Source organism: Trichosurus vulpecula, chromosome 6 (assembly GCF_011100635.1).
Source record: "Trichosurus vulpecula isolate mTriVul1 chromosome 6, mTriVul1.pri, whole genome shotgun sequence".
NCBI lineage: Eukaryota > Metazoa > Chordata > Mammalia > Diprotodontia > Phalangeridae > Trichosurus > Trichosurus vulpecula.
Window position 1 is genome coordinate 111,009,078 of NC_050578.1, and position 25,472 is coordinate 111,034,549.

General features: G+C 40.6%; 1 protein-coding gene across 1 annotated transcript in view; it reads left to right on the top strand.

Annotated features, from left to right (window-relative positions):
• FREM3 (FRAS1 related extracellular matrix 3) overlaps window positions 1-25,472 on the top strand; it is a 123,282-nt gene that overhangs the window by 57,327 nt on the left and 40,483 nt on the right. Inside the window, exons 3-6 of the mRNA XM_036764999.1 lie at window positions 2,298-2,444; window positions 6,002-6,232; window positions 11,060-11,185; window positions 17,049-17,300. Of these exons, the coding sequence (XP_036620894.1) occupies window positions 2,298-2,444; window positions 6,002-6,232; window positions 11,060-11,185; window positions 17,049-17,300 (756 nt within the window). The remainder of the gene's footprint in view (window positions 1-2,297; window positions 2,445-6,001; window positions 6,233-11,059; window positions 11,186-17,048; window positions 17,301-25,472) is intronic.

Here is a 25,472-nt window from a genome sequence, read left to right on the forward strand (position 1 = left end):
TACTATGTTCGTATGCTTCTGCATATTGTGCAGCTAATTTATTCCACTGATCAACCTCCCTATTTCTTAGCCAGTACCAAAATTGTTTTGATGACTACAGCTTTACAGTATAGTTTGAGATGTGGTACTGCTAGGCCCTTTTCCTTTCCACATTCTTCATTAAATCCCTTGATATTTCTTCAAATAAATTTTTTTCTAGCTCTATAAAGTAATACTTTGATAGTTTGATGGTATGATACTAAATAAGTAAATTAATTTAGGTAGCATTGTCAATTTTATTATATTGGCTTGGCCTATCCATGAGTAATTAATATTTCTCCTATTACTTAGATCTGCCTTTATTTCTATGAAAAATGTTTTATAACTATATTCATATAGTTCTAATGTATGGCTTGGCAGATAGACTCCCAAGTATTTCACACTGTCCCTAGTAATTTCAAATGGAATTTCTCTTTCTATTTCTTCCTGCTAGATTTTGTTAGAAATATATACAAATGCTCATGATTTGTACAGATTTATTTTATATTATATATAATACATATTTATATATAATATTATACATATATAAATTTGTATTATGCTTAGCTTTGCTAAAGTTCTTAATTATTTTGTTTAGTTTTTTAGTTCACCATCCTATCATCTGCAAAACCATTATATCATCTGCAAAAAAGTAATAGTATTATATCCTCATTGCTTATACTTATTCCTTCAATTTCTTTTCTTATGCTATAGTTGGCATTTTCTAGTACAATATTAAACAGTAATGGTAATAGACATCCTCGCTTCACCACTGATCTTATTGAAAAGACTCCTAGCTTATCCCCATTACAGATAATATTTGCACTTGATTTTAGATAAATATTACTTATCATTTAAGGAAAGGTTCATTTATTCCTCTGCTTTCTTGTGTTTTTAACAGGAATAGATATTATATTCTGTCAAAAGCTTTTTCTGCCTCTATTGGGAAAGGTCACATGACTTTTATTTTTGTTGTTATTATAATCAATTATGCTTATAGTTCTCCTAATATTGAACCAGCCTTGCATTCCTGTTATAAATCTAACTTGGTCATAGTGAATGATCTATGTGATATATTGTCATGAACTTCTTGCTAGTATTTTATTTAAATTTTTTGCATGAATATTTATTAGGAAAATTGGTCTATACATCTCTTTCTCTATTTTAACTCTCCCTGGTTTAAGTGTCAATACCATATCTGTGTCATGGGAAGAATTTGGTGTGATTCCTTCTTTACCTTTTTTTTTTCAAACAGTTTATGTAGAACTGGGACATATTTCTTCTTTAAAAAGTTACTATAGAGGGGCAGCTAGGTGGTGCAGTGAGTAGAGCACTGGCCCTGGAGTCAGGAGGACCTGAATTCAAATCCGGCTTCAGACACTTGACACACTTACTAGCTGTGTGACCTTGGGCAATTCACTTAACTCCAATTGCTCTGCCTTCCCCACTCCAAAAAAAATACTTCTTAAAAAAATAAATAAAAAGGTACTATAGGATTTATGTAGCCCAAGGTGAGGGAAAAACTTTTTTTCTGATTTTGAGCTCTACATATGAAGTACCCCAGTGCTACTGACAGTTGCATCGCACTGAAACCCCACTTCAATTTGCCATTAATCAAAAGAACCTCGTGATTGCAATGTACCCTATGATGTCAACTATAGCACAGTATCTTAGGGCAGAACTTGTAGATTTTGAAAAGCCACAAGTTCAACAATTCAATTCAGTTTAACGAGCATTTATTTAGCACCTGCTGCATATGGGACATTCTACTAGTCCCACAAAGCTGAAAAATGGCAGAGTCCCTGCGCTCAAGGGGTTACATTCTCTTGGGGGTTAGGGACTTAGGAATCAGTATCTACCCTTACGTGCCTTTATGTAAAGGGAGCGTTCTCTCTCCTCCTAGTTGCTGAGCAGGTTGCCACATGGCTGTAGATGACACCTAGGATGTTCTTCTATTGGTATACTGGGAAAAGTGCTGAATTTGGAATCAGAAGACTCGGGTACAAATCCTGGGTTCACATTACTCACTACCTATATGACCTTTGGGGAGCCATTTCCTCATTTCTAGAATAAGAGTTGGACTAGAAGACCTCACTCTTTGAATCTAGTTCTGAAGATCTTTCCTCCTCCGCCTGTTGGGGTGTGCTGAGGAGTAAGGGTTGGAGGTGTTATCAGTCCTTTGTCTTACTGTCTCAAAAGAGTGAAGTAAGCCTGGCTCATTAAAACCTCCCTTTCAAAAATCTGAATTGATCTCTCCACTTTCCTGTTTTTAATTACAGGAGGAAATAAGCTAACAAGTCAATCCTTCCATCTAAACTGGGCTTGGATTTCCCTAGAGAAAGAGCGCTACGTCATCGATGAAGAATCCAAGCTCTTAGAAGTAACCCTCAAGCGCAGAGGATACCTGGGAGAGACGTCCTTCATCAGTATGTGACTTCTGATTGGTTTGTTGTGATGTGGTAGGAACCTGGAAATCCCTGCTTCCAAAGTTACAAGAAAAAAGGCTTATTGATTATAAAGTTGACTAGTGGGTGGTGGCTGGTTTGTATTACAATTGACCACACAGTCTTAAGGACTGGGGAAAGCTGAAGTTCCAAATTCAATTCAGTTTAATTCCCTTTGATGAGCATTTATTATGCCCCTATTATGTTCCTGATAGTGAAGGGAAAGGAAAGGGAATAAGCGTTTATATAGTGCCTACTATATACCGGACACTGTGCTAAGCACTTTTTACAAATATTATCTCATTTTATCCTCAGAACAGTTCTGTGAGGTAGGTGCTTTTATTATCCCCACTTTATTGTTGAGGAAGACAAAGGTTAGGTGACTTACCTAGGGTCACATAGGTGTCTGAAGTTGGAACTGAACTCAGGCCTGTGTTTCCTTACTTCCTACTGGGGATGCCTAGTGGGGAAAAGAAGAAGGGGAAACTATGTACAAACTATGTACAAAAATGTACAAAATATATGCACAAAATAAATACAAGATAATTTGCAGAAGAGTAACAACTGGAATGAATCAGGAAAGGTCTGTTATAGGAGATAACACTTGAACCGGGCTTTAAAAAGAACTTGGGTCCCCAAAGGAAGAAGTAAGGAGGGGGAGCCTTCCAGGCATGAAGGATTTTGTTGTTGTTCAGTTGTTTTCAGTCTCTCCAACTCTTTGTGACTCCATCTGGGTTTTTCTTGGCAAAGATACTAGAGTGGTTTGCCCTTTGTTTCTCCAGCTAATTTTACAGATGAGGAAATTGAGGCAAACAGGGTGAAGTGACTTGCCCAAGGTCACAGAGCTAGTGAGTGTCAGAGGCCAGATTTGAACTCAGGAAGATGAGTTTTCCTGAACTCCAGGCCTGGGCGCTCTGTCCACTGCACCACCTAACCACCCATACAGGAAAGACAGCCTACACAAAGACATAGATGGACTGTCCTTTATGAGATCATCAAGTAGGCTTGATTAGTCAGACTATTGAGTGCAGGAGGAAGAGTAAAAAACAGTGTGGAAAGATAGGTTGGAGTCAAATTATAATGGGTTCCAAATGCCAAACGGAAGAGTATGTATTTGATTCTAGAAGTGATAGGGAACCATGGAAGCTTCTTGAGGAGAGGAGTGACACGGCTAGACTTTGCTTTAGGAATATATTAGCTGTTCACCGATTCATGGTGGAGTTTTTGCTCCTTGACAATTAGTGGCTCGCATGTGCCAAATAGTCTTTATGTCATCTGTTACGCCCCTTTTCTCCTCTTTCTGGGAAACTCTACTCCTTTCCCATTAAACTACAGTTCAATGCCATGTTTTCTAGCAACATAGACCATTTACCTACCATACACCATGTTCTGCCAATCATTCCCCCTTTTTACCACAGCCCAATATCATGTTTATACTCTCGTCTGCCTACCGATCGAACACCTATGCTGATTGCTTGATCTCCCTCATTGGAGCATTTTCCATTAGTACAATGGAAAGAGCACTGAATTTGGAGCCATCAAGTCCAACCTCATCATTTTACATGTGAGGAAACTGAGTCTGAGAGAGATTAGGTGACTTGTCTAGGGTCACCAACCAGCACATAAGGGAGGTTTTGAACTGAGCTCTTCTTTGCTCCAAGCCTCACACACTCTATCCACTGTGCCATCTACCTGCCACATGGGATGACAGCCTGGTCATTCCAGGCCAGGCCATAAGCCAAGTATTCAAATAGAGTTTTGAAATGCAATCAATATTGAGCTTCCTAACTTGGAAATCACTTCACGCTGCATGGCTCTCAGGAGCCTTTTTCCAGGGTATCAAATTCTATATAAGGCAAAGGATTTAACATGACAAGCACCCATTAATCTCATTCCAGTAAAGCATTTGATAATAGCTGGTGTCAGGCAGTTATGAAGTACGAAGTGGTGAGGTGGGATTTTTTGCTTCATTAAGCCTGCAGTGAGAAGTTAAAAAGAAAAGCCTATCAGTGGAGACCACCTAGGAAACCTGATTTGAGCATATGGGGCAAACTGCATCTGGTCCTCCTTTGGACCTCACAGAAAGTCCTCTTCAGCACTTTCTGGCACTGGAAGGCGAATAAAACCCATTATCTTAGGCCCTCTCTTGCACTGACTGTTCTTAAACTTGTGTACTACCCAGTGATTCTTATCCACATCTCTGGAGTCCTCTCCCCTGAATGTAAGGAAAAAAAGTGAGGAAAAAAAAGCCATCTTTTCCTCTTCTCGGTCTTTTTATTTTTTAACAGCTAGAATTTATATATCTCTTTAGGGTTTGCAAAGTGTTTTACAAACATTTTCTCTTTTTATTTTCACAACAACCCTGGGAGTCAGATGCTATTATCTCCATTTTGCAGATAAGAAAACTGAGGTATATAGAAGTTAAATGATTTCCCGAAGGTCACACAGAAAATAGGTATCTGAATCTGGATTTGAACTTCCCCAACTCTTCCTTGGAGTTAGGAGACCTCATTCCAAATCCTGTGCTTGCTACTTATTAACCTGGAGACCTTGGGCAATTTGCTTTATCTTTCAGAACCTCAGTTTCCTCAACTTTAAAATGAGATTACTAATACCATAGGCAGGTAGGCAGCACAATGGATATAGTGCTGGAACCAGAGAAAGAAATACCTGAGTTCAAATCCTGCTTCAGACACTAGCCATATGACTCTGGTTGTCTCAGATACCTCATCTTTAAAACCGAGATACATATCTCCCAGGGTTGTTATGAGGATAAAGTTAAATAATATTTGTAAAGTGCTTTGCAAACTTTAAAGCACTATATAAATGTTGGTGTTGATGACAATGATGATATTGACGATGGTGATGATGGTCGTGGTGATGATGATGGTGGTGATGATGATGATGATGATAGAGAAGGGAGAAAGAGGAGGAAAGAGATCTGAAAGCCTAAAAGTGCTATATAAAACTGAGTCATTAATGGTATTGCCACTTCCTTTTCAGGGTCATAGCTTCACAGAATCTAGAACTGGAAGGGACCTTACAGATTATCAAACTAAACTCCCTCACTTACCTGTGTGGCTTCACCTGTATTCCTTAGCCAATGAACTCAGAACAGGAATACAGCATATACCATGGCCTTCATGTCAGAAGACCCAGGTTCAAGTACCACCTTGGACATTCCCCAGCTCTGTGATCTTGGGCAAATCACCTGATGTCTTAGAGATTCAGTTTCCCCATCTGGGAAATGTGGATAACATTTATCATACAGAAAGCACTCTATAAATGTTACAAAAAGTTAATCTACTAGAATGAGATGCATCTCTTGAAGGAATCAGCCTTTCTTTGGCCCCTTCTGTTTTATCCAATTAGTAGATAAGTTAACTATCTAGGCATGGAGACCATGTTGAAAGAAAAAACCCTTTACCCTTCAATCAGGTGTTCATAGAATCCTATCTCAAGAGCTCCAAGAGACCTTAGAAACCAGATAGTACAACACCCTCATTTAACATTGGCCTATGCTTACATTTTTTATTCAGGCATTGGAACCAAGAACGGGACAGCACAAAAGGACAAAGATTTCAAAGGAAAGCCCCAAAAGCAGGTTCAGTTCAATCCTGGCCAGTCTACAGCCACTTGGAAAGTGAGGATCATATCAGATGGCAAGTATGAGACCTCAGAGACCTTCCACATCATTCTTTCTGACCCAGTCATGGCTGCCCTGGAGTTCCCAAAGATGGCAACTGTTGAAATCGTTGATCCCAATGATGGTACGCAGAGTTAACCAATACGTTATCATAGTCTTTACTGCATCTACTTCCATCATCCATAATTCCCATTTAGCTCTGTGACCATCCAAGAATCACAGATTTAGAGCTGAAAAGAATGTCAGCAGTCATCTAGTCCAGGGTGTCAAACTTTTTTTCCCACTCACAACCCCTTTTCGTATTTTGCATTTCTGCAGCATGCGTTGGGGTTGCATGGCCTGAGCAAAGCAAAGTATGCATGCTTTATTTGCAGAACCAAGGCTGCAGTGAAGTTGCGAGATGCAATAAGTCCAATGGCAAGCGTCGCCCAAAACACTGATTTTTAATTAATTTTTGGTCAGTGCATGTTCAGAACTATTGTAATAACCTTCTTTTTAATTAAGATTTTTTATTCTTTTAGTTTACAACATTCAGTTCTGCATGATTTTGAGTTTCAGATTTTCTTCCCCCCCCTCCACCTCCCTCCCCAAGACAGCATGGAATCCAATATATCTTCCACATATAACTTCGCATTAAACTTATTTACACAATAGTCAAGTTGTAATGAAGAATTATGACCAATGGAATGAATCATGAGAAAGAAGAAACAAAACCAAAAAGAAAAACCAAAAACAAAAGAGAAAAAAAAAAGGAGAGCAAATAGTTTGCCTCAATCTGCATTCAGACTCCACATAGTTCTTTCTCTGGATGTAGATAGCTCTCTCCATCATGAGTCCTTAGGAGCTGTCTTTGAGCCTTGTATTGTTGAGAAGAGCGAAGTCTATCAAGGTTAGTCATCACAGAATCCATATATCTCTGGTCGTGTATAATGTTCTCCTATGTAATGACCTTCTAACTAGTCTCCTTGCCTCAAGACTCTTCCCAGTCCAATCCATTCTCTGTTTAGCTTCCAAAGTGAATTTCCTAAAGCATAGGGACAAAAGTCCTTAAAACTTTCTCCCTAGATCAGCATGTAGGCTGCAGATCCCCTAAAGCAATGGTATGAAACTCAAATAGAAATGGATCCCTATGGGCATAGTCACTTGGAAAACCTCAAATTAATATTATCTGTGCTTATTATATTTTTATTTATTTTATTAAACATTTCCCAATAACATTTTAATTTGCTTCAGCAGCACTTGGGTGGTTTGCTAGCCAGCCACCTGGTCTCTGAGTTTGGTACTTCTCCCCTAATAGAGGTACAAATTGTGGGTGTAAGCAGCATTCAGTGTATTTCAGGTAAAATACCATAAGAATGTCATCATGACACATTTGACCAGAAAAGGAAGCAAGGCACTCACATGAGGAGAGTGAGGGTCGAGTGGTCTTTTTTAATTGTCCAGTCCCTAATTTTGCCACATTCAGGCAGCTCGTGATTCAAGGTGCTCCTGATATATGAACCTCTCTATCTGTACAAGTAAGGCTGAGCGACGGATCAAGCCAGTGTTGTTGGCATCCTTATTGTAGCTGCTATTACTTACTCTTCAGTGTGCTTTACTATACTATACCTTACTATACTCAACCTGCAAGTATAAGTCCTTTTTGGAGAAGGTAGAAGGAATTTTACATTAGGTATGGTTTATCATAGTACTTTTTGCTTGCTTGTTGAGTTAGTAGATTTCCTTCAAGCATAACTTCAGGTAGCCTGGTAAATTTGCTTGTCAAAATATAACAAAATTTTAAAACTTTTTCCTTCTAAATTCTTCTACAAAAGGTTTTGCTACCCCCGCCCCAAAGAGAACAGTAGCTTCAGGCTAAGGTTGTTCTCAGGACATTTATTACTATCCATATGAGCAGACAGCCCATCCTGAGATAACCACCACCTCTCAATATTACTAACTGTTCATCATCCATATATTAATTGTGGGAACCAGCCCATTACAGGTTTTCCACTAGACATCAAACAACTATCTGTGTGGCTGCTGAGGGGCAAAGACCAATCACAATTTTGCAAAGAATTATCCATGATTTAGGTTTATATGCTCTGGCCACAGAGAAAAAGACCCTCCATGAGCTAAACCATACATCACTTAGCCAATTAGTGCTTGTAAATCTTCAAAAGCAAAATATTCAAGATGATGACTTGATGACATTAGAAGGATAACTTTTTCATCATATAAGCAGATGTAATCTAATCTCAAATCACATTGTTGCTAAAGACTTTTCACACAGACACTGGTCCTTGTATAGTGTGGAGAAGCCTGGCTCAGAATCCCTGAACCCCTGAACAAGCTCTGTAGGCCAAGAGGAATGTGCCCTTCATCTGAAAGTCCCCAAGTCATTCATTCATTACAAATGCCTTCCCTCTGCTCACTATTTATTTAAAGTCCAGCCGGCTGTAATTCATCTCTGCAATAATTCAGATTCTTCCATAAATCTCACTGGATACGTTATTTGGTCACCAGGTTTTACTTTCACCTTTTAGGGGCATAAGGATAGTATTTCCCATATAACCATTCATTTAGAAAGCATTAGATGGGAAATGTTGGGGAATGGATAAGAGAACTTGGTCTCTTTTCTGACCCATGAAATTAGTACAGACCCAGCATAGTGAGAGATAACTTATGATAGCTGGCATGCTTCATTGCGATCTATACAAGGAAGAGAGATCTAGAGCAAGCCTTCCTCGCACCACCCCACCCCACCCCCCGCCCAGTTCTTTGGGTGGACCCTCCTATGTAGTATTTAAAGGAGAACATAGACAGGAATCAAAAAGGAGGTATGGGCCCAGATGGTTTGCATTCTACGCCACTGGAAAGAATACCAACATTGATGATATAACAGAATCATTGAAAGATCATTTTAACATCTAGGTTTCCCCTTAACCCTGAGGCTCACTTTTTATTGATATCTTTTGCTGTTACATCACATTTGTATATGAAGAGATCCTTTCCTAACTTCCCTATCCATTGAATTTTCTCCATAACAAAATTTTTTAAAGACAGAGGAGAAAAACTCAGCTTAACAAAATGAAACCATTGTACTGTGAGACCATCTCACAGTATGTACAATTTACCCCAGGCATAGACTTCCACCTATTCAACAAAGTGAGAGAACTGCATTTTCACAACTCTCCTGCAGGCTCAAGATGAGTAATTTCTTTCCTTTTCATTTCATTGTTCTTTCAGGTTTACATTACTGTAGTCATTGTACATATTGTTTTCTCAGTTTTGATTACTTCACTTTGCATCAGTTTATATGTCTTCCCAATGTATCTCTGAATTCTTCATCTATGTCACTTCTTATATAGTGCAATATTATTCCATTGCATTCATGAACCTCACTTTGTTTGCCATTTCTCAGTTGATATTAAAACCAGTTTTCCGTTGGCTTCTCTGCTAATGATTTTAATAGGAAAATATTGACCTAGATAGATTTTTATTATCTGGGCCACTCCTCTTTTTACCATGGATGATCAAGTAGTCAGTGTCCTGAAAATGAAGTTTCCTTAGTAGTTCCATGATGATCTAAAAGAACCTGGGATAACAGAGATGCGAAATAAAGGCAAAAACACAGGTTACATCTACGGAGAATTATGATCTTGCATCCTTAGCTGACTTTGTGTTCTGACTCAAATTCATTTACCTACTAACCTAGAAAATAGCTTGTAACAGTTGAATCCTAAGTCAGTTAGTTAGTTGTCTGGAACAAAGGACTAGGGTCTCTGCTCAGATTTCCAAATTGAAAAGAAAAGACTTAAACTTAGCCTCAGGGCATTCTACCTGGCTTTTCTAAAGAAGAGTGTGATTGCTATGACTAAAGAGCTGGAAGTCTGCTTTCCAACCACTATACTCTAATACAGAGGTCAACAAACTATAGTCTATAAGCCAAATCGAGCCTGTTCTTTTTACTGCCCCGTAAACTAAAAATGGTTTTTGCATTTTAATAAAGTTTTATTGCATTTTTTAAATGTAAAAACTATTCTTATATGGGAAATCATCAAAAAAAAAACAGTCCAGGCTGGATTTGGCCCATAATTTACTGATGCCCTTCTCTAATAGACTAAAGCTGAGGTAGCTCAAAAGTCTTCTGTCCTTTGGTAGACCAAAGGCAAAAATAAACATTATGGGAGCTCATGAAATATGATTTTGAGGAAACATACCTCCTTTAATTCTTGGGGCCCACATGTGGGGAAGAGGGGGTACTAGCAGAGGAAAGTAATATTAATTATTTCACATACATTCTTGGCTTTGGATTAAATTCTATTTTGTCTTCTTTTCTAATTTTTTGTGCATTATCTCTAGGACAGTGGGGACAAGGACTATGTCTTCTCCTTGTTTAGTATTTCCCATTTCCTAGTAATGAATATCTCTGTGAATTACTGCTATTGAAAAAATCAGTACCCTGTAGCCAACTTTCTGGTTGAGCCTCTTTGAATAAGGCTGATCTTAAAAGCCAGTATCCAAAGCCTTTCCAGCTTAGTATAATCTTCCAGAGTTTGCTCTTGATTCTCTTTGCAAAGTTTGATTTCAGTGGTGGCACATTCAGATGATGTTTGCTGTGGGTGTGAATGTGGGTATAGGTGTGTGGGTATGGGTGTATTATATTAAGCTCTATTTAATATGCCAAGGACCAACCTAGCTAAGTTGAGATTCCTCATCCAGGTGGCTACCAGGTGATGAAGTTTTTGTCCACAGCCACACAAGAGGGTCTACTAGGTATAGAAGAGCTTTGACTTCATAGAGAAATATTTCACACTGATGAAATAATGGATCCGTAAAGTATTGTGTTAAGTATAATTAATCACTTTGAACAGGGGTATGATCATTAATGGGTTTATATAACCTTTCACACATAAAAAAGAGCCTATCAAACTGAAATAATCTGCTAAAAATTCTTCTCTTTTTTCAGAGTCAACAGTTTACATTCCAGAGTCAGAATACAGAATAGAGGAGGACATTGGCGAGCTCTTGATTCCTATTAGGCGATCTGGAGATGTAAGCCAGGAACTCATGGTACTTTGCTCTACACACCAAGGTAGGCTATTTGTGATATGCAGTCTTCTTATTGCCTTGTACAGGGGTTGTGATTTTTAGTCAGTACTAGCCCTCAGCAAAATTGGAAAATAGTTATCTTCAGTGACCCCACTCTCCGCACTGTGGGTCTCTCTTCTCTGGGCTATACTTCCTACTCCCAACCTGTCCTCATCGTTATAGTCCAAATGTGTTTTTTTCTGGGAATTGTCTGTCCCTTTAGTGCTCTGCCACTAAGCTGACAAGTAATCATAGGATCATAGGTCCAAAGTTTGCGATTAAATTAGGTTCTTAGTCTAATCCCTTATTCTATAGCTGAGGAAACCGAGTCATAGAGAGAGGAAGAGACTTGCATAAGGTTACACCCATGGAAGTTGGAAGAGCCAGATCCAAGGACTTGAAAATTCTTTCCTTTGCCCTGTGCCACTAATTTGACAAAATTTATGTTAACAAATATTAATGTGTCAGTGAGAGAAATTTAGCCCTCTTTCCAGCTTGTATATTTTACCAGTGGGCTTCCAAAAGTAATTCTCTTTTTTCATTGTTCACATGCTTATCCGCCTTTAAAATTTGCATAACATTTTCTCACAACATTGTGGGGCTGGTTGTATAAGTATTACTGTAAGTTTAGGACTGATATAAGAAGAAACTTTCTAATAATTAGGGCTATCCCAAAATGGAATAGACTTCCTTTTGGGGTCAAGAACATCCACTCAGTAGAAGTTTTCAAGCAAAAGTCACCTGTTGGGCGTATTGGGAAAAAAAAAGTTCTTTTTTCAGGTATACATTATTCTAGGTCTCCCCCAAGGTACCTTTCAATTCTGAGGGTCTCTGCTTCTGAAATAAAGATTCCGTTATACAGGCTACACCATCTGTCTTCAGCCATTCTCCAGTAGTTAATAACAGTGGATTTAGCCCTCTTTCCAGATTGGGCTTCCAAAAGTATTATGCTGTTCTCATACTTGTTCAGTCATTTTCAGTAGTGTTCTACTCTTTGTGTCTCCATTTGAGGTTTTCTTAGCAAAGACACTGGAGTAGTTTGCCATTTTCTTCTCCAGCTCATTTTACAGATGAGGAAACTGTGGCAAACTAGGTTTGGTGACTTGTCCAGGGTCATACAGCCTAGCAAGTGCCTGAAGCCAGATTTGAACTGAGGGAGATGAGTCTTCCTGACTCCAGACCTGGTGCTTTCTATCCGCTGCACCACCTAACTGGTGCTAGTTGTTATTCATTTGAAAAATAAACAAAGAAAGAAACAGAAGGGAGGAAATTCTAACTCCTATTACATAAACCAACATATTAAAGAATGATTTGGTGATGATCATGGGTTAAATGTACTGAGAAAGAGATTAATAAAGATAGCTATTAGTTACTGCAAAGGGAACCTAATTTGGAATTTGCTTTGGCACTTGGCCTTGAGCAGTTATCATGTTTGATGGGGATTTTTTTTTTCATGTGGAAATCATCTATCAGCTAATCAGAGCCTCTGATTCCAACATTCTACACGCTCTGTGAGCAAGGAAACTGGGAAAGTTTATTCTCCACTTTATAGCCTTCCTCCCCACATCCCACCCCACTCCTGGTTCTGAAAGTCCTTTCAAGTATTCCGTTGCTCTCGTGTTCTTTATGGTGCCATCAGAAAACCTGAATGCCTGGCAGGAATCGTTTAAACTCAGGGTTGCAGAGGTCATTTGTTCTATAATCAGGGGGCTGCCAAAGCTTAAGGCTCCATCTCCCCTCTTCCTTCTTTTCTTGTGTACTGAGACATAGAAAATCGTACAGGGTAACAGGGCATGACACCTAGTTTCACTCTCTGCATGTTGTCTTCCTAGCCATTTACCTACTCTTTTAGCAACTTAGCCTGTTGTGTCTGTGTTGAGGGGTACCAATGAAACGATTGTTTCTGTTACTTCAATTCCAACGGCCAGACTTTCATTACTATCTTTGGCCCAGAAAACTTCTCTATAGAGAGAGTTCTGCAGAAGGGAGTGTCATGATAGAGGAGGGTCTCAGAGAATAGACTGACCCAAGGGAATTTTTTAAGTTTGAGGAAGGGAAGTTTGGAAGAGGGGTGGATTTGGAGGGAAAGATAATTTGTAAAATGAGGGGGTTTGCTGAGGTTATTTTAAGGTCCTCTCCTGTTTGAAAGCCTAGTAGCCACTAAATCCTGGGGTCCCTTCCAAGTTGAACATTCCATGATTCTGCTACAAAAAAAAATGTCTATTTGTGGACCAGACTGGACTAAGCTGATGACACATCATTAATCACCCAGTCTTACTCTGGCACTTTTATGATCTGATAAAGACCTTTACCATCTCACTGATATACTGGGATGCCAGGACTACTGTAAGCAATGTCATCTCTGAATACAGACAAGCAGATTTAGAAATGTATTTATGCATGTGTATATAGACATAGCAATAAATATAGACATAAACATAGATATAAATATAGATATATAGATATATATATATATATATATATATAAACATCCCTGTAAAAGTCATTTCCTCTGTTAGAACATAAGGTTCTTGAGGACAGGGACAATTTCACTTTTCTCTTTGTATTTCCAGCCTCTGGTTAGTACCTGACACATAGTAGGCACTTAATAAATGCTTTCTGATTGATTGATTCATTGATCCTGAAGAAGAACCTGTGACCCAGGGAGGTAAACAGAGTTTCCCAAAGGCACACAGCTTATAAATAGCAGAGCCAGGATTTGAACCCAGGTCTTCTGACTCCAAAGCTAGTACAGTGTACACTACATATGCTTCTTTGCTCTCATCTGGTCTCTTGTAGGAGTTGTGTAATAGGAAATATCATTCATAGCATCATAGAATTTTTCTATTCTATTCAATTCAGCAAACATTTATTAAGTGCCTACTATGTGCCAAGAACTTTGCTAAGCATTAGGGATACAAAAAGAGGCAAAAGACAGTCCCTGCCCTCAAGGAGCTTACAGTCTAATGGAAGAGACAACACGCAAACAAATATATACAAAGCAAGCTATATATAGGATAAATAGGAGATAATTAACAGAGAGAAGGCACTAGAATTGAGAGGGTTTGGGGAAGACTTCCTGTAGAAGGTGGGATTTTAGTTGGAACTTAAAGGAAGCCAAGGAGGCCATTCATTGGGGCAGAGGAGGGAGAGCATTCCAGGCATGGGGGGCAGCATGAGAAAATGCCTGGAGTTGAGAGATGGAGCGTCTTGTTTGCAGAACAGCCAGGAGGCCAGTGTCACTGGATCGAAGAATGCATGTCAGTACACGAAAGGCAGGAGGTGGCTAGGTTACAAAGGGCTTTGAATGCCAGATAGGCAGTTTTTATTTGCTTCTGTAGGCAATAGGGAGCCACCAGACCTCCATTTTAGGAAAACCACTTTGGTGGCTGGAGAATGGATTGGAGTGGGGAGAGACTTCAGGCAGGCAGACCCACCAGCACTACTGCAGTGATCCAGGTGTGAGGTGAAGAGGACCTGTACCAGGGTGGTAGCAATGTCAGAGGAGAGAAGGAGGCATATTTGAGAGATACTGCAGAAGTGAAATTGACAGGCCTTGGAAAGAGCTTGGCTATGGTGGGGTGAGAGATAGTGAGGAATCCAGGCTGACTCCTAGGTTGTGAGCCTGAGGGACTGGTTCGATAGTGCTTCCCTCTGCAGTAATAGGGAAGGTAGGGGGAGGGAGAGTTTAGGACTTGTAAGAAACCTGAGAGGCCCTTTGGTACAACTCCTTTATTTATATTTATATATATTTATTTTGGTACAACTCCTTTATTTTATAAATGAAGAAATCAATGCCCAGAGAGGGTGAGTGACTTGTCCAAGGTCACATAGATATTAAGGATAGTGGCACCATTTGAATCTGGGTCCTTGGATCCCAAATCAATGCTCCTTCCAATGTACCACACTGTTTTCTCATATTTTTAAAAGATTGTTAACATCCTAAGTCATATCATACATTTATTTGACTTGGAGGCATTGTGGTACAGCTGAAAGAGTGTTGGATTTGAAATCATGGAACCTGAATCCAAGTCCTAGAAAGGCTATTTGCTACCCATGAAACCCTAGACAAGTCATGACATCTTTGGACCTCAGTTTCCTCAGCTGTCAAATGAAGGAATTGTTCAAGATGGCTCCTCAGCTCCCCACGAGTGCCAAAACTATGATGCTATGATTATCTCATTCTCTTAAGAGGCAAATACTTCAATTAGAAAGATTTCACTTTCATTGACTCTTCTCATGTTTGAACAGATCCTGTTCAGTGCCTGAAAAATATATTGACTATAAAGTGAAAACCATCATGTGCTCTACTACAAAAAAAAAGTAAATGGGGACAGCAAGAAACTGGGCCTGGAATCAGGAAGACCTGAGTTCAAATTCATCCTCAGTTACTTACTAGTTGTGTGACCCTGGGCAAATCCTTTAACTTCTGTCTGACTCAGTTTCCTCAACTGTAAAAGTGGGATAATACTAGCACCTCCCTTCCAGGGGTATTATAGTAAGGATCAAATGGGATAATATTTGGAAAGTGCTTACCACAGTGCCTGACACATGTTGTTGTTAAGTCATCTAGTCATGTCCAACTCTCTATGACACCACTTATGGGGTCTTCTGGGCAAAGATGCTGGAGGGGTTTGCCTTTTCCTTCTCCAGGATCCCCATTTTACAAGTGAAGAAACAGACAAAAAGAGGTTAAATGATTTGTGCAGGGTCACTCAGCTAGTAAGTATCTAATGCTAGATTTGAACTCAGGTTCTCTGTATTGGTAACTAAGGAGGGACTTTTTTACTGTTTTCTCTTTTGGAGCACTTGTGTAATCAAGTGTCTTTGATGAGTCTGGCCTTTGTTTCTTCAATTAAATCAGGAGTCTTTGATGACCTGCTTACCTCAAGGAAAAGACTAGTTTACAAGAGTTTGAGTCACATGTTTGTGACACTCTTTGACCCTGAACAGGATATATAAACTCAAAGGTTAGTGTTTTGTTTGGGGGCTCTCACTCACTGAAACAGTGTTGGTGTGGAGACTCTGGGTAGCAATTGTTAAGAGGCCCCTGACTTTGAAGAAAACCCAGATGTTAGTGCTTCTTTTTTTGGTAACTATGTATGTGATGTCTTGATCAGACAAAGCCTATCTGTTGAATTGTGTTATTTGATCTGTTAATATTTTCTGTTTGTAATTTCCATTTGTATTTGCTCTGAAGTTCAGGGTGCTGGCTTTTTCCCCTGAACTAAGTGAATGATATATGTATGTTTGATTAAAGTGAGATTGTTAACCCCTTAAAGTTGCTTTCCTTAGGAAAGCATATCAAAGAACCTGTGCTGGCAGCCCTTCTATGTGCTGTTGTTGTTGGTCTTACACAGTCACAATAGCTGCTAGCCAAATTGTTGTTACATCCTCCAGACTCCAGGCCCAGCATTTTACCCACTACACCACCAAGGTACCTCACCTGGCACATAATGGGTGCTTAATAAATGCTTATTTCCTTCCTTTTTTCATTCTTTATAAAGTTGTATTGAATGTGGGCTCCCAACTAGATCAGAGCCCATCCTATGTAGTTAGAGAGTTGTTTTAATTAAAACATAATGCAAACTGCAAGGTGCTATGGGAATATGTACTTTATCATTACCATTATGATGTTGGTGGAAACCTTGCTTTGAAGACTCACCTCATCCACCAGAATCAGTTCTAGAACCCTCTTACCTGAAGTATATAGACTTTTAGGTCACATACAAACAACCTTCAGATGTGTTTGCTCTCTAACAAAGCTGTCACTGCTGGAAAATATAGTTTACAAAAAAAGTCAATTGGGCAGTTTGGAATTCCACATCTTATCCATCCTAACTTTAGGATCTTTCTTCCTCATACAGGAACTGCTTCAGGCACAATTCCTTCCTCTGTCTTATCTTACTCTGACTACATCTCCCGCCCTGAAGACCACACCAGCATCCTCCGTTTTGATAAGGATGAAACTGAGAAAAGATGCCGAGTCATCATCATTGATGACTCCCTTTATGAAAAAGAGGAGACCTTCAACATCACGCTGAGCATGCCAATGGGTGGGCAAGTCGGTGTCAGATATCCCAGCTCCAAAGTTGTCATCCTGAAGGATGCTGATGATGGTAGGTTCATTGGTGTGTGTCACCACTCCCTTGGATTGACTGGCTTCTTTGTCATATTAACCCCATCAGTTAAAGGTAAATTGAGCTCAGGTTTTCATAGTAGCCTAGATTTAGAACAAGAAGGAGGGACCTTAGAGATCATCCTGTTTATAGTGCAGAAGAGAAAAACTGGGGCAAATAGAGGATAATTGATTTGTTTGGGATTATGTACTAAATAAATGTCTGAGGCAGGATTTGAACTCAGGTCTTCCTGACTCCAAGTCCAGCTCTCTATCACTACTCAGTCATTTTTCGGTCATGTGCTATTCTTCATGACACCATTTAGAGTTTTCTTGGCAAAGATACTAGAGTGGTTTGCCATTTCTTTCTCCAGCTTATTTTACAGATGAGGAAACTGAATCAAACAGGGTTAAGTGACTTGCCCAGGGTCACACAGCTAGTAAGTGTCTGAGGCCAGATTTGAACTCTTGAAGTTGAGTCTTCCTGACTCGATGCCAGGGCTCTATGAGCTCTGTACCACCTAGCTGCCTCTTATATTGAGATATTATTTCACGTCTCCATTGGGATGCGAGGGTGATGCCAGACTCTCAAAGGCTATGCCAACGTGTTAGAAGGTCTGGCAGATCCTGCCAAGCTGGCGAGACCTGGAGTAGGGGTCTAGCAATGGGCTGTGTATCTCTGCCATTCAGGAACCAGCCTAGATGACACAGGAGGGTTATCACCAGAAGGTTGGCCCTGAGCAAATGAATTGGCCTCAGGAAGGGCTAGAAATTCATTGAATTCTCCGTTGGGGCAGAAAGGCCTTTGGACTGTGAACTCATGGAAAGAGTCACCAACACAGATCATAGGGTCATGTAAATCTTAGGACTCAACAGTGAGAGCTGGGAGGAGTCTTAGAGACCATCAAATCCAATGCATTCATTTTACAGAAGAGGAAACTGAGGCTCTAAGAAGTTCCATGACTGGCCCAGGGTCAAACAATTAACAAGTGTCCAAAGGTAGATGATAGAAGACTGCACCTGAAATCAGAAAGACCTGAGTTCAAATCCAGCCTCAGACACTTCCTAGCTGTGTGACCCTGGGCAAGTCACTTAACCCCGTTTGCCTCAGTTCCTTACCTGTCAAATGAGCTGGAGAAGGACATGGCAAACCCCCCAGTATCTCTGCCAAGAAGACCCCAAACAGGGTCATAAAGAGATGGAAGTGACTGAAAATATTTAAATAACAAGATGACAACATTTGAACCCAGGTCTTCCTGACTCCAAATCCAGCACTCCGTCCACCGTTCCATGCTGCTTCTCTGTCATATCAATCATAATTATGATAATGATGATAATCGACATTTGCATGGTGCTTTAAAGTCTGAAAAATGCTTTAAATTCATCATTTCATTTTATCCTTACAGAGACCCTGCAAGGTAGGGGCTGGTGTTGTCCCCTTTTTACAGATGAGGAAACTGAGGCTAAAGTGGGTACCTTCTAGTCCCTCATTCTGTTATGCAGGCAAAGATTTCCAATTAGATGGTGTCTGCAGAGAATATGACTGCCGCTTCACAGCTTCAGGAGCCTTAAATTTGTGAGAATGGATATTCCCTCCACCTATGCAAAGTGTAACCCCTCTGATTCAGTGGACGGTCTTTAAGAGCTGATATGGACACACACACATGCACACACATGTGCGCACACACATACACACACACACACATACACACACACACACACAAGTGTTGACCCTCCTTGAGTTTACCTACACAGATCCTGAAATGACAGACCCACAGTCTATTCCCAGGCTTGTACCGAGTCTTTCCAGCTTGGTAGGACCTACCAGAGCTTGGCCTCTTCTGGCACAAGCCTCAAGAAGCCACAGTCATCTCTCACTTTCCAGTGAGGCAGCGGAGTAGAATGGAACACCTAGCTTTAATTAAGCTAAGCATTGTACCAATAAAGTATGAAGCCACACTGTGACTTTGCCATATTAGTAAATCAAGTAGAAGTTGAGAAGTTGACATTCACCAGCTGGGACTGGCTAATTTATCACAAGCTAGGCTGTTCAGTATGATAGCCTGTCTTTGGAAAAATTATGGTAATAGCTAAAGGGAAAGCGGCAGATTAAATGTTTCCATCTCTCTCTCTCTCTCTCTCTCTCTCTCTCTCTCTCTCTCACTCCATATATATATGTGTGTGTGTGTGTGTGTGTCTGTCTGTCTGTCTGTCTGTCTCTCTGTCTCTCTGTCTCTGTCTCTCTCTGTCTCTGTCTCTCTATCTGTGTGTGTGTGTCTCTCTCTCTGTCTCTCTCTCTCCCTCTCTCTCTCCCTCCCTCCCTCCCTCCCTCCCTTCTTTCCTTTCCCACTTCCCTCTTGCTCTTTCTCTTTCTCCTCCCCTTCCTTCTCTTCCATCTCCCCCTTCTCTTCCTCATCATCACTCCCCCCCAACCCTTTCCCTCTTTCTTTCCCTTTCTTCCTCCCCTTCTCCTTCCCTCTCTTCCTCTCTCTCTCTCTTCCCTCCTCCCCTTTCAGGGTCTTGTGTAAAGTGGCCGTGCATACAAGCTTGACCTCCTGGGCTGCTGTCCTATCTTGACTTCATCGTCCTTAGTAATAGAGAACTATAATGTTCATGTTATAAAGCCCTCATTTTACCAAATTGGTTAGAACAGTTTCACTTCACAGAAAACACCCATGAAGGACAAAGTGGAGCCCCGCCCCAAACTCCTTCCTTCATAATTAAGACAGTGTTACCGTTACTGTGTACAATGTTTCCCTGGTTCTGCTCACTTCACTCAGCATCAGTTCATACAAGTCTTCCCAAGTTTTTCTGAAGTCTGCCTAGTATTCCATCACATTTATATACCACAGCTTGTTCAGCCATTCCCCAGTTGATGGGCATCCCCTCAATTTTCAATTCTTGGCCACCACAAAAAGTTGCTATAAATATTTTTGCACATGTGGATCCCAACTTTTTTATGATCTCTTTGGGATACAGACCAAGTAGTGGTATTACTAAATCAAAGAGTATGAACAGTTTTATAGTCCTTTGGGCATAGTTCCAAATTGCTCTCTGGAATGGTTGGATCAGTTCACAAGTCCACCAACAATGCATTAGTGTTCAAACTTTCTCACATCTTCTCAAACATTTGTCATTTTCCTGTTTTGTCACGTTAGCCAGTCTGATAGGTGTGATGTGGTACCTCAGAGTTGTTTCAATTTGCATTTCTCTAATCAATAGTGATTTAGAGGATTTTTTCATATGACTATAGATAGCTTAAATTTCTTCATCTAAAAACTGCCTGTTCATATCCTTTGACCATTTATCAATTGGGAAATGACTTTTATTCTTATAAATTTGACTCAGTTCTCTATATATTTTGGAAATGAGGCCTTTATCAGAGACACTAGCTGTAAAATTTTTTCCCAGATTTCTGCCTCCCTTCTGATCATGGTTCCATTGGCTTTATTTGTACACAAACTTTTTAATGTAATGTAATCAAAATTACCCATTTTGTATTTCATAACATTCTCTATCTCTTGTTTGGCCATAAATTCTTCCCTTCTCCATAGATCTGACAGGTGAACTATTCCTTACTCTCCTAATTTGTTTATAATATCATCCTTTATGTCTAAATCATGTACCCATTTTTACTTTATCTTGGTGTATAGTATAAGATGTTGGTCTATGCCTAGTTTCTGCCATACTAGTTTCCAGTTTTCCCAGAAGTTTTTGTCAAATAGTGAGTTCTTATCCCATCTTCTTGACCTTTATCCCAGCACTTTTTTCTACTGTACCACCTAGCTACATCTGTCTTTGGGAAAGCCATCATGGAAGAAGGGAGTTGTAATTTTATCTTGTAAAAATAAGCACTTTGCCATAAAAAGGGAAAAAAATCATTGTGTTAAGACAGACTTGACCAGACATCAACTGCTTTGAATGCTAAAGGTGTGCCTTAATCCTAATGGCATCAAAGCAAAAGGACATGACTAACAATCAGAGCTGAAACTAGTTATTTTTGTGTCTTGGACAAACAGAGGAATTCAGAGGGAAGGGTATAGGGAAGGGGAGGAAGCATTCCCCCGGTTTGTGTGCTGCTGAAAGACATAGTGTGAAAGGACCAGTCAAAGGAAGGAGATCACCTGGGATCCAAGTTAGAGGAAAAAGACAGGAAGCATACTCTAAAACAGTATTGTCAGCACCCTCTAAATATTGGCACTCTGGCTAAAAGCCCCAGTCATGCCACCCTAGTTTCAGCTTTGTTAATAGCACATGCTGTAGTTGTCCAGTATAGAACTTCCCAGATCCCCCCAGCCAGGACTGGTCTCTCCTTCTAATAACTCCTAACAATACTTTGTGTGTATTCCTCATATACTTTTGCCCTCTTTCAAATTATGTAGCCTCCTGCCCTTGTCTCATTTCAAATTCTGTCTCATTCATCTAGAGGGAAAAACAGTATGGTGTGCCAAAGAGAGCAATGGATTTGGAGTCAAGACAAGAACTTGGCTTCAGGTCCTTGTTCTGCTGCTTCTTCCTGTGAGAGTTTGAACAATTGCTTCATTTTTCTGGGTTTCCATTTCCTCATCCGTAAAATGGGGAGATTGAGAGTGCTGGACCTTCAGGGACCTTTCTGGTATCTCAGGACAAAAGATTAGGGACCTTAGAACCTGGGGGGAGGGGTCCTGGTCTGATCACTGCCACCACCCACTGGTGCCAGGACTTCTAAAGTCCCTTCCTCCAAATATCCTAAAGCTAAGGTGGGAACTATTATGGTTTAATTTTAAAAGGTTTAGGAAATATCTTATTAGCAGGACACCATGCTTGGTACTAGGGGCCCAAATATAGATATAGCAAAGTCCTTTCTCTCAGAGAATTTTCCACCTAACGGGCAGGGGAGGGGGCAGGGAGAGAAGAGACATGTACACTGATGACATCCTTTATCATTATCATTACAATGTTGGTGGAAAACCAGAAAAGCCTCCCTTGTAGCAAGGATCTAAATAGAAAGAGGCAAAAAAAAGCACTTCAGCAAAACTAACCAACCCATCTACCATGTCTGACAGTGGATATGCCTTCCCCATAGACTCCCACTTCCGCACTGGAGAGAGGGAAAAGTTGCATTTTCTCAACGCTTTTCTGGGGCCATGCTTGGTTATTGTAGTGACACAGCGTCCAGTTTCTTTTTGTCGTCGTTGTTATTCTTTCTTTTTTCTTATTGTCATTGTCTTCCTGGTGCTACTTACTCCATCTGGCATCGGTTCATATAAGCCTTTCCCTGGTCCTCTGAACTCTTCAAATGGCCCATTTCTTACAGTCTCAGTCAATTTCCATTATTCGTATGTACCACAATTTGTTGAGCCACCTCCAATCAGTGTGAACTAATTTTGTGCCCTTTTACTCCCCCTCCACTCCATTTTCTCCTCCATTAAAGCCTCTCCCTCCCTTCATGACTAATTAACAGGTCAACTCTTCCCTTCCCTGACCATGCTTGGAGGAAAGGTCTGCTCTGTGCTTTCCACCCCAACTGAAAATTATCTCTTCTCATTTCTCATAGCACTTTGCCATCATCATCATCATCATCATCATCATCATCATCATCATCACAGCTGACACATATAGCACCTACTATGTGCCACGTACTGTGCGAAGCGCTTTACAAATATTATTTCATTTGAGCCTCATAACAACCCCTGGGAAAGAGGTATTTTTATTATGCCCATTTTACAGTTGAGGAAACTGAGGCAAACAGCGGTTAAGTGACTTACCCAAAGTCACACAGCTAGCAAATGTCTGAGACCAGATTTGAACTCAGGTCTTCCTGATTTCATTAGCTTCTACTTGCCCAATTCTAATTTTTAATGAATTGTTTTCTTCAGTTAGCTTTTGTCCTTCCTTATCCATTTGGACGATTTTACTTTTAAAGAAGTTTTCTTCAGTGAAATTTTCTCCAGTGAATTTTTTTTCTGTTTTGTCAATTAAACTGAACCGCCTATCTGTGCCTCAATCACTGTCTTATGTGAGTCTCATTTTCCCCTGAATCATTGTTATCTGTGTTCATGTCTTGCTCTTCTCCCTGCCCCCAATGAAATGAAAGTTCCCTGAGAGAAAGGACTGTGCCACATCCATCTTTGTGTCCTCAGTGCCTAGCACGGTGTGCTGCTGATGAGATGCCTCCTTGAGCCTTTTTTTTTTAACTAAACCATATTTCCTACTATAAACCTTCAGATAGCTGGAGGAAGCAATTCTGAACCCTGCCTCACAAAGAGCAACCATAGCAAAAAGTTCAATTTTCCTGGGTTTGAAAGATCTCTGGGCTTCTTCCCCATTGAAGTCTTGCCAAGGCTTTTCTTGACATTCCTTGATTCAACGCAGCCCAAATGTAGAGTTGATTCAGAAGATTCCCAGAAAATTACAGAAGCTACCATAAGCTGTCTTGTGGATACAACGCAAAGCCAAGCAGGTAACTCCAGGAGCGCTGATGGGGATCGTTGGTCTGGGAGAGACCTTTCCTCAAAGAATAGGCGTCCACTTCCAACTGTCATAGACTGTAACAGACAAGATAGTATTGATTAAGTACGGGGCCAAGGGCTCATTAATCATCCGGGCCATAATATATCTAGAAGCCCAAGGTGATCCAGGAAGATTAGACGAGGAAGGAGACGGGAAGTGGGGAGCCTGACAATGACAAATGAGAGACAAGTCTTCAGCCGATCCAAAAATTGCAGACAAGATTAGCTTTGGGATAACTAAGCTCAATGTCTCATAGATAGTTTACGGCAGTGTGTAGCAATTTAATGCTCTCAATGCCTGCATTGGGAAGGCTTCCCTCCTTTAAGGACAGAAAGGGGTGGGGATTCCAAGGAACCTGGCTGCAAGTCCAATACCACAACAGGCTGAAGATGATAACCCAGGAACCAGAGGACCATAATAAAGCAGATTTAGAGATAGAACATCAAGTTCAACCCTTCTATGTTACAAATGAGGAAAAGGAGGTGCAGAAGGGTGCCCTGGGTAGGTCTCTCAGCCTCAAGGTCCTCATCTATAAAATAGGGATAAAAATCACTGCAGCACTTAACTCACAGGGGATCAAATGAGATAGTGCATGTAAAGTACTTCTCACTCACCTCAAAATGCCACGTAAATGTCAGTTATGATTATGAGAGAAGTAGAGAACAAAGGGCTGAGTGGGGTACGTAAGTGGCATCAAGAGGTACTAGAGACCATTTCTGGTGGAATTCCACAGCAGCTTCTACACCTTTCTCTTTTCTCTGTCTCTCTTGTTTTTTCTTATTTTCAACATGCACACACACACACACACACACACACACACACACACACACACACACACACCTACTTCTCTGGGCTTCTCTCTCTTTTCCTCTCTCCTCTTTTTCCTACTCTCCCCACCCCTCTCTGTCTGTCTCTGTCTCTCTCTCTGTTGCTCTCTCTCTCTCTCTCTCTCTCTCTCTCTCTCTCGCCCTCTGTCTCTCTCTCTCCCTCCCCTCTCTCTCTTTCTCTCCTCTCTCTCTCCCTCTCTCTCCCTCTCTCCCTCTCTCCCTCTCTCTCTCTCTCTCTCTCTCTCTCTCTCTCTCTCTCTCTCTCTCCTCTCTTCCTTTGCTCCTCTTTTCTCTCTCTCTCTCCCCTCTCTTCCCTCCTCTCTCTTTCTCCCGTTTTTCCTCTCTTTCCTCTCTTCTGTCCCTTCTCTCCCTCTTTCTCCCCCTCTTTTTCCTCCCCACTCTGCCTCTGTCTTTCTATCTCTATTTCTCTCTCCCCTCTCTTCCTTTCTCTTCTCTCTTTCTCTCCTCTCTCTTTCTTCTCCCTCCTTTCTCTTTTCCCTTTCTCCTGTCCTCTTCCTTCCCCTCTTTTCTCTCCCCCCTCTGCCCATCTCTGTCTATTTGTCTCCACCTCCATCTCCCTGTCTTTAGCCTGTCTGCCTACCTCTCTCTTCCCTCATCTCTTGTCCTAGTCCTTTTTGTATTGCATTGTATTGTATATATCATAGTTCTACCATTTTATCTTATCTAATGCTTCTTGTCGTCCTCAGAACCAAAGAAGTTCCTACCCCCCGGAGAAAATCTCAACTATATTGGGTATTTTTGAAACATTGTTGAATAGAAAGGAAAAAAACAAGGTTTGACTAATAGAAATTTATACTTTGATACTTCAGGAAATCCAAGATCTTAGCAGGGTG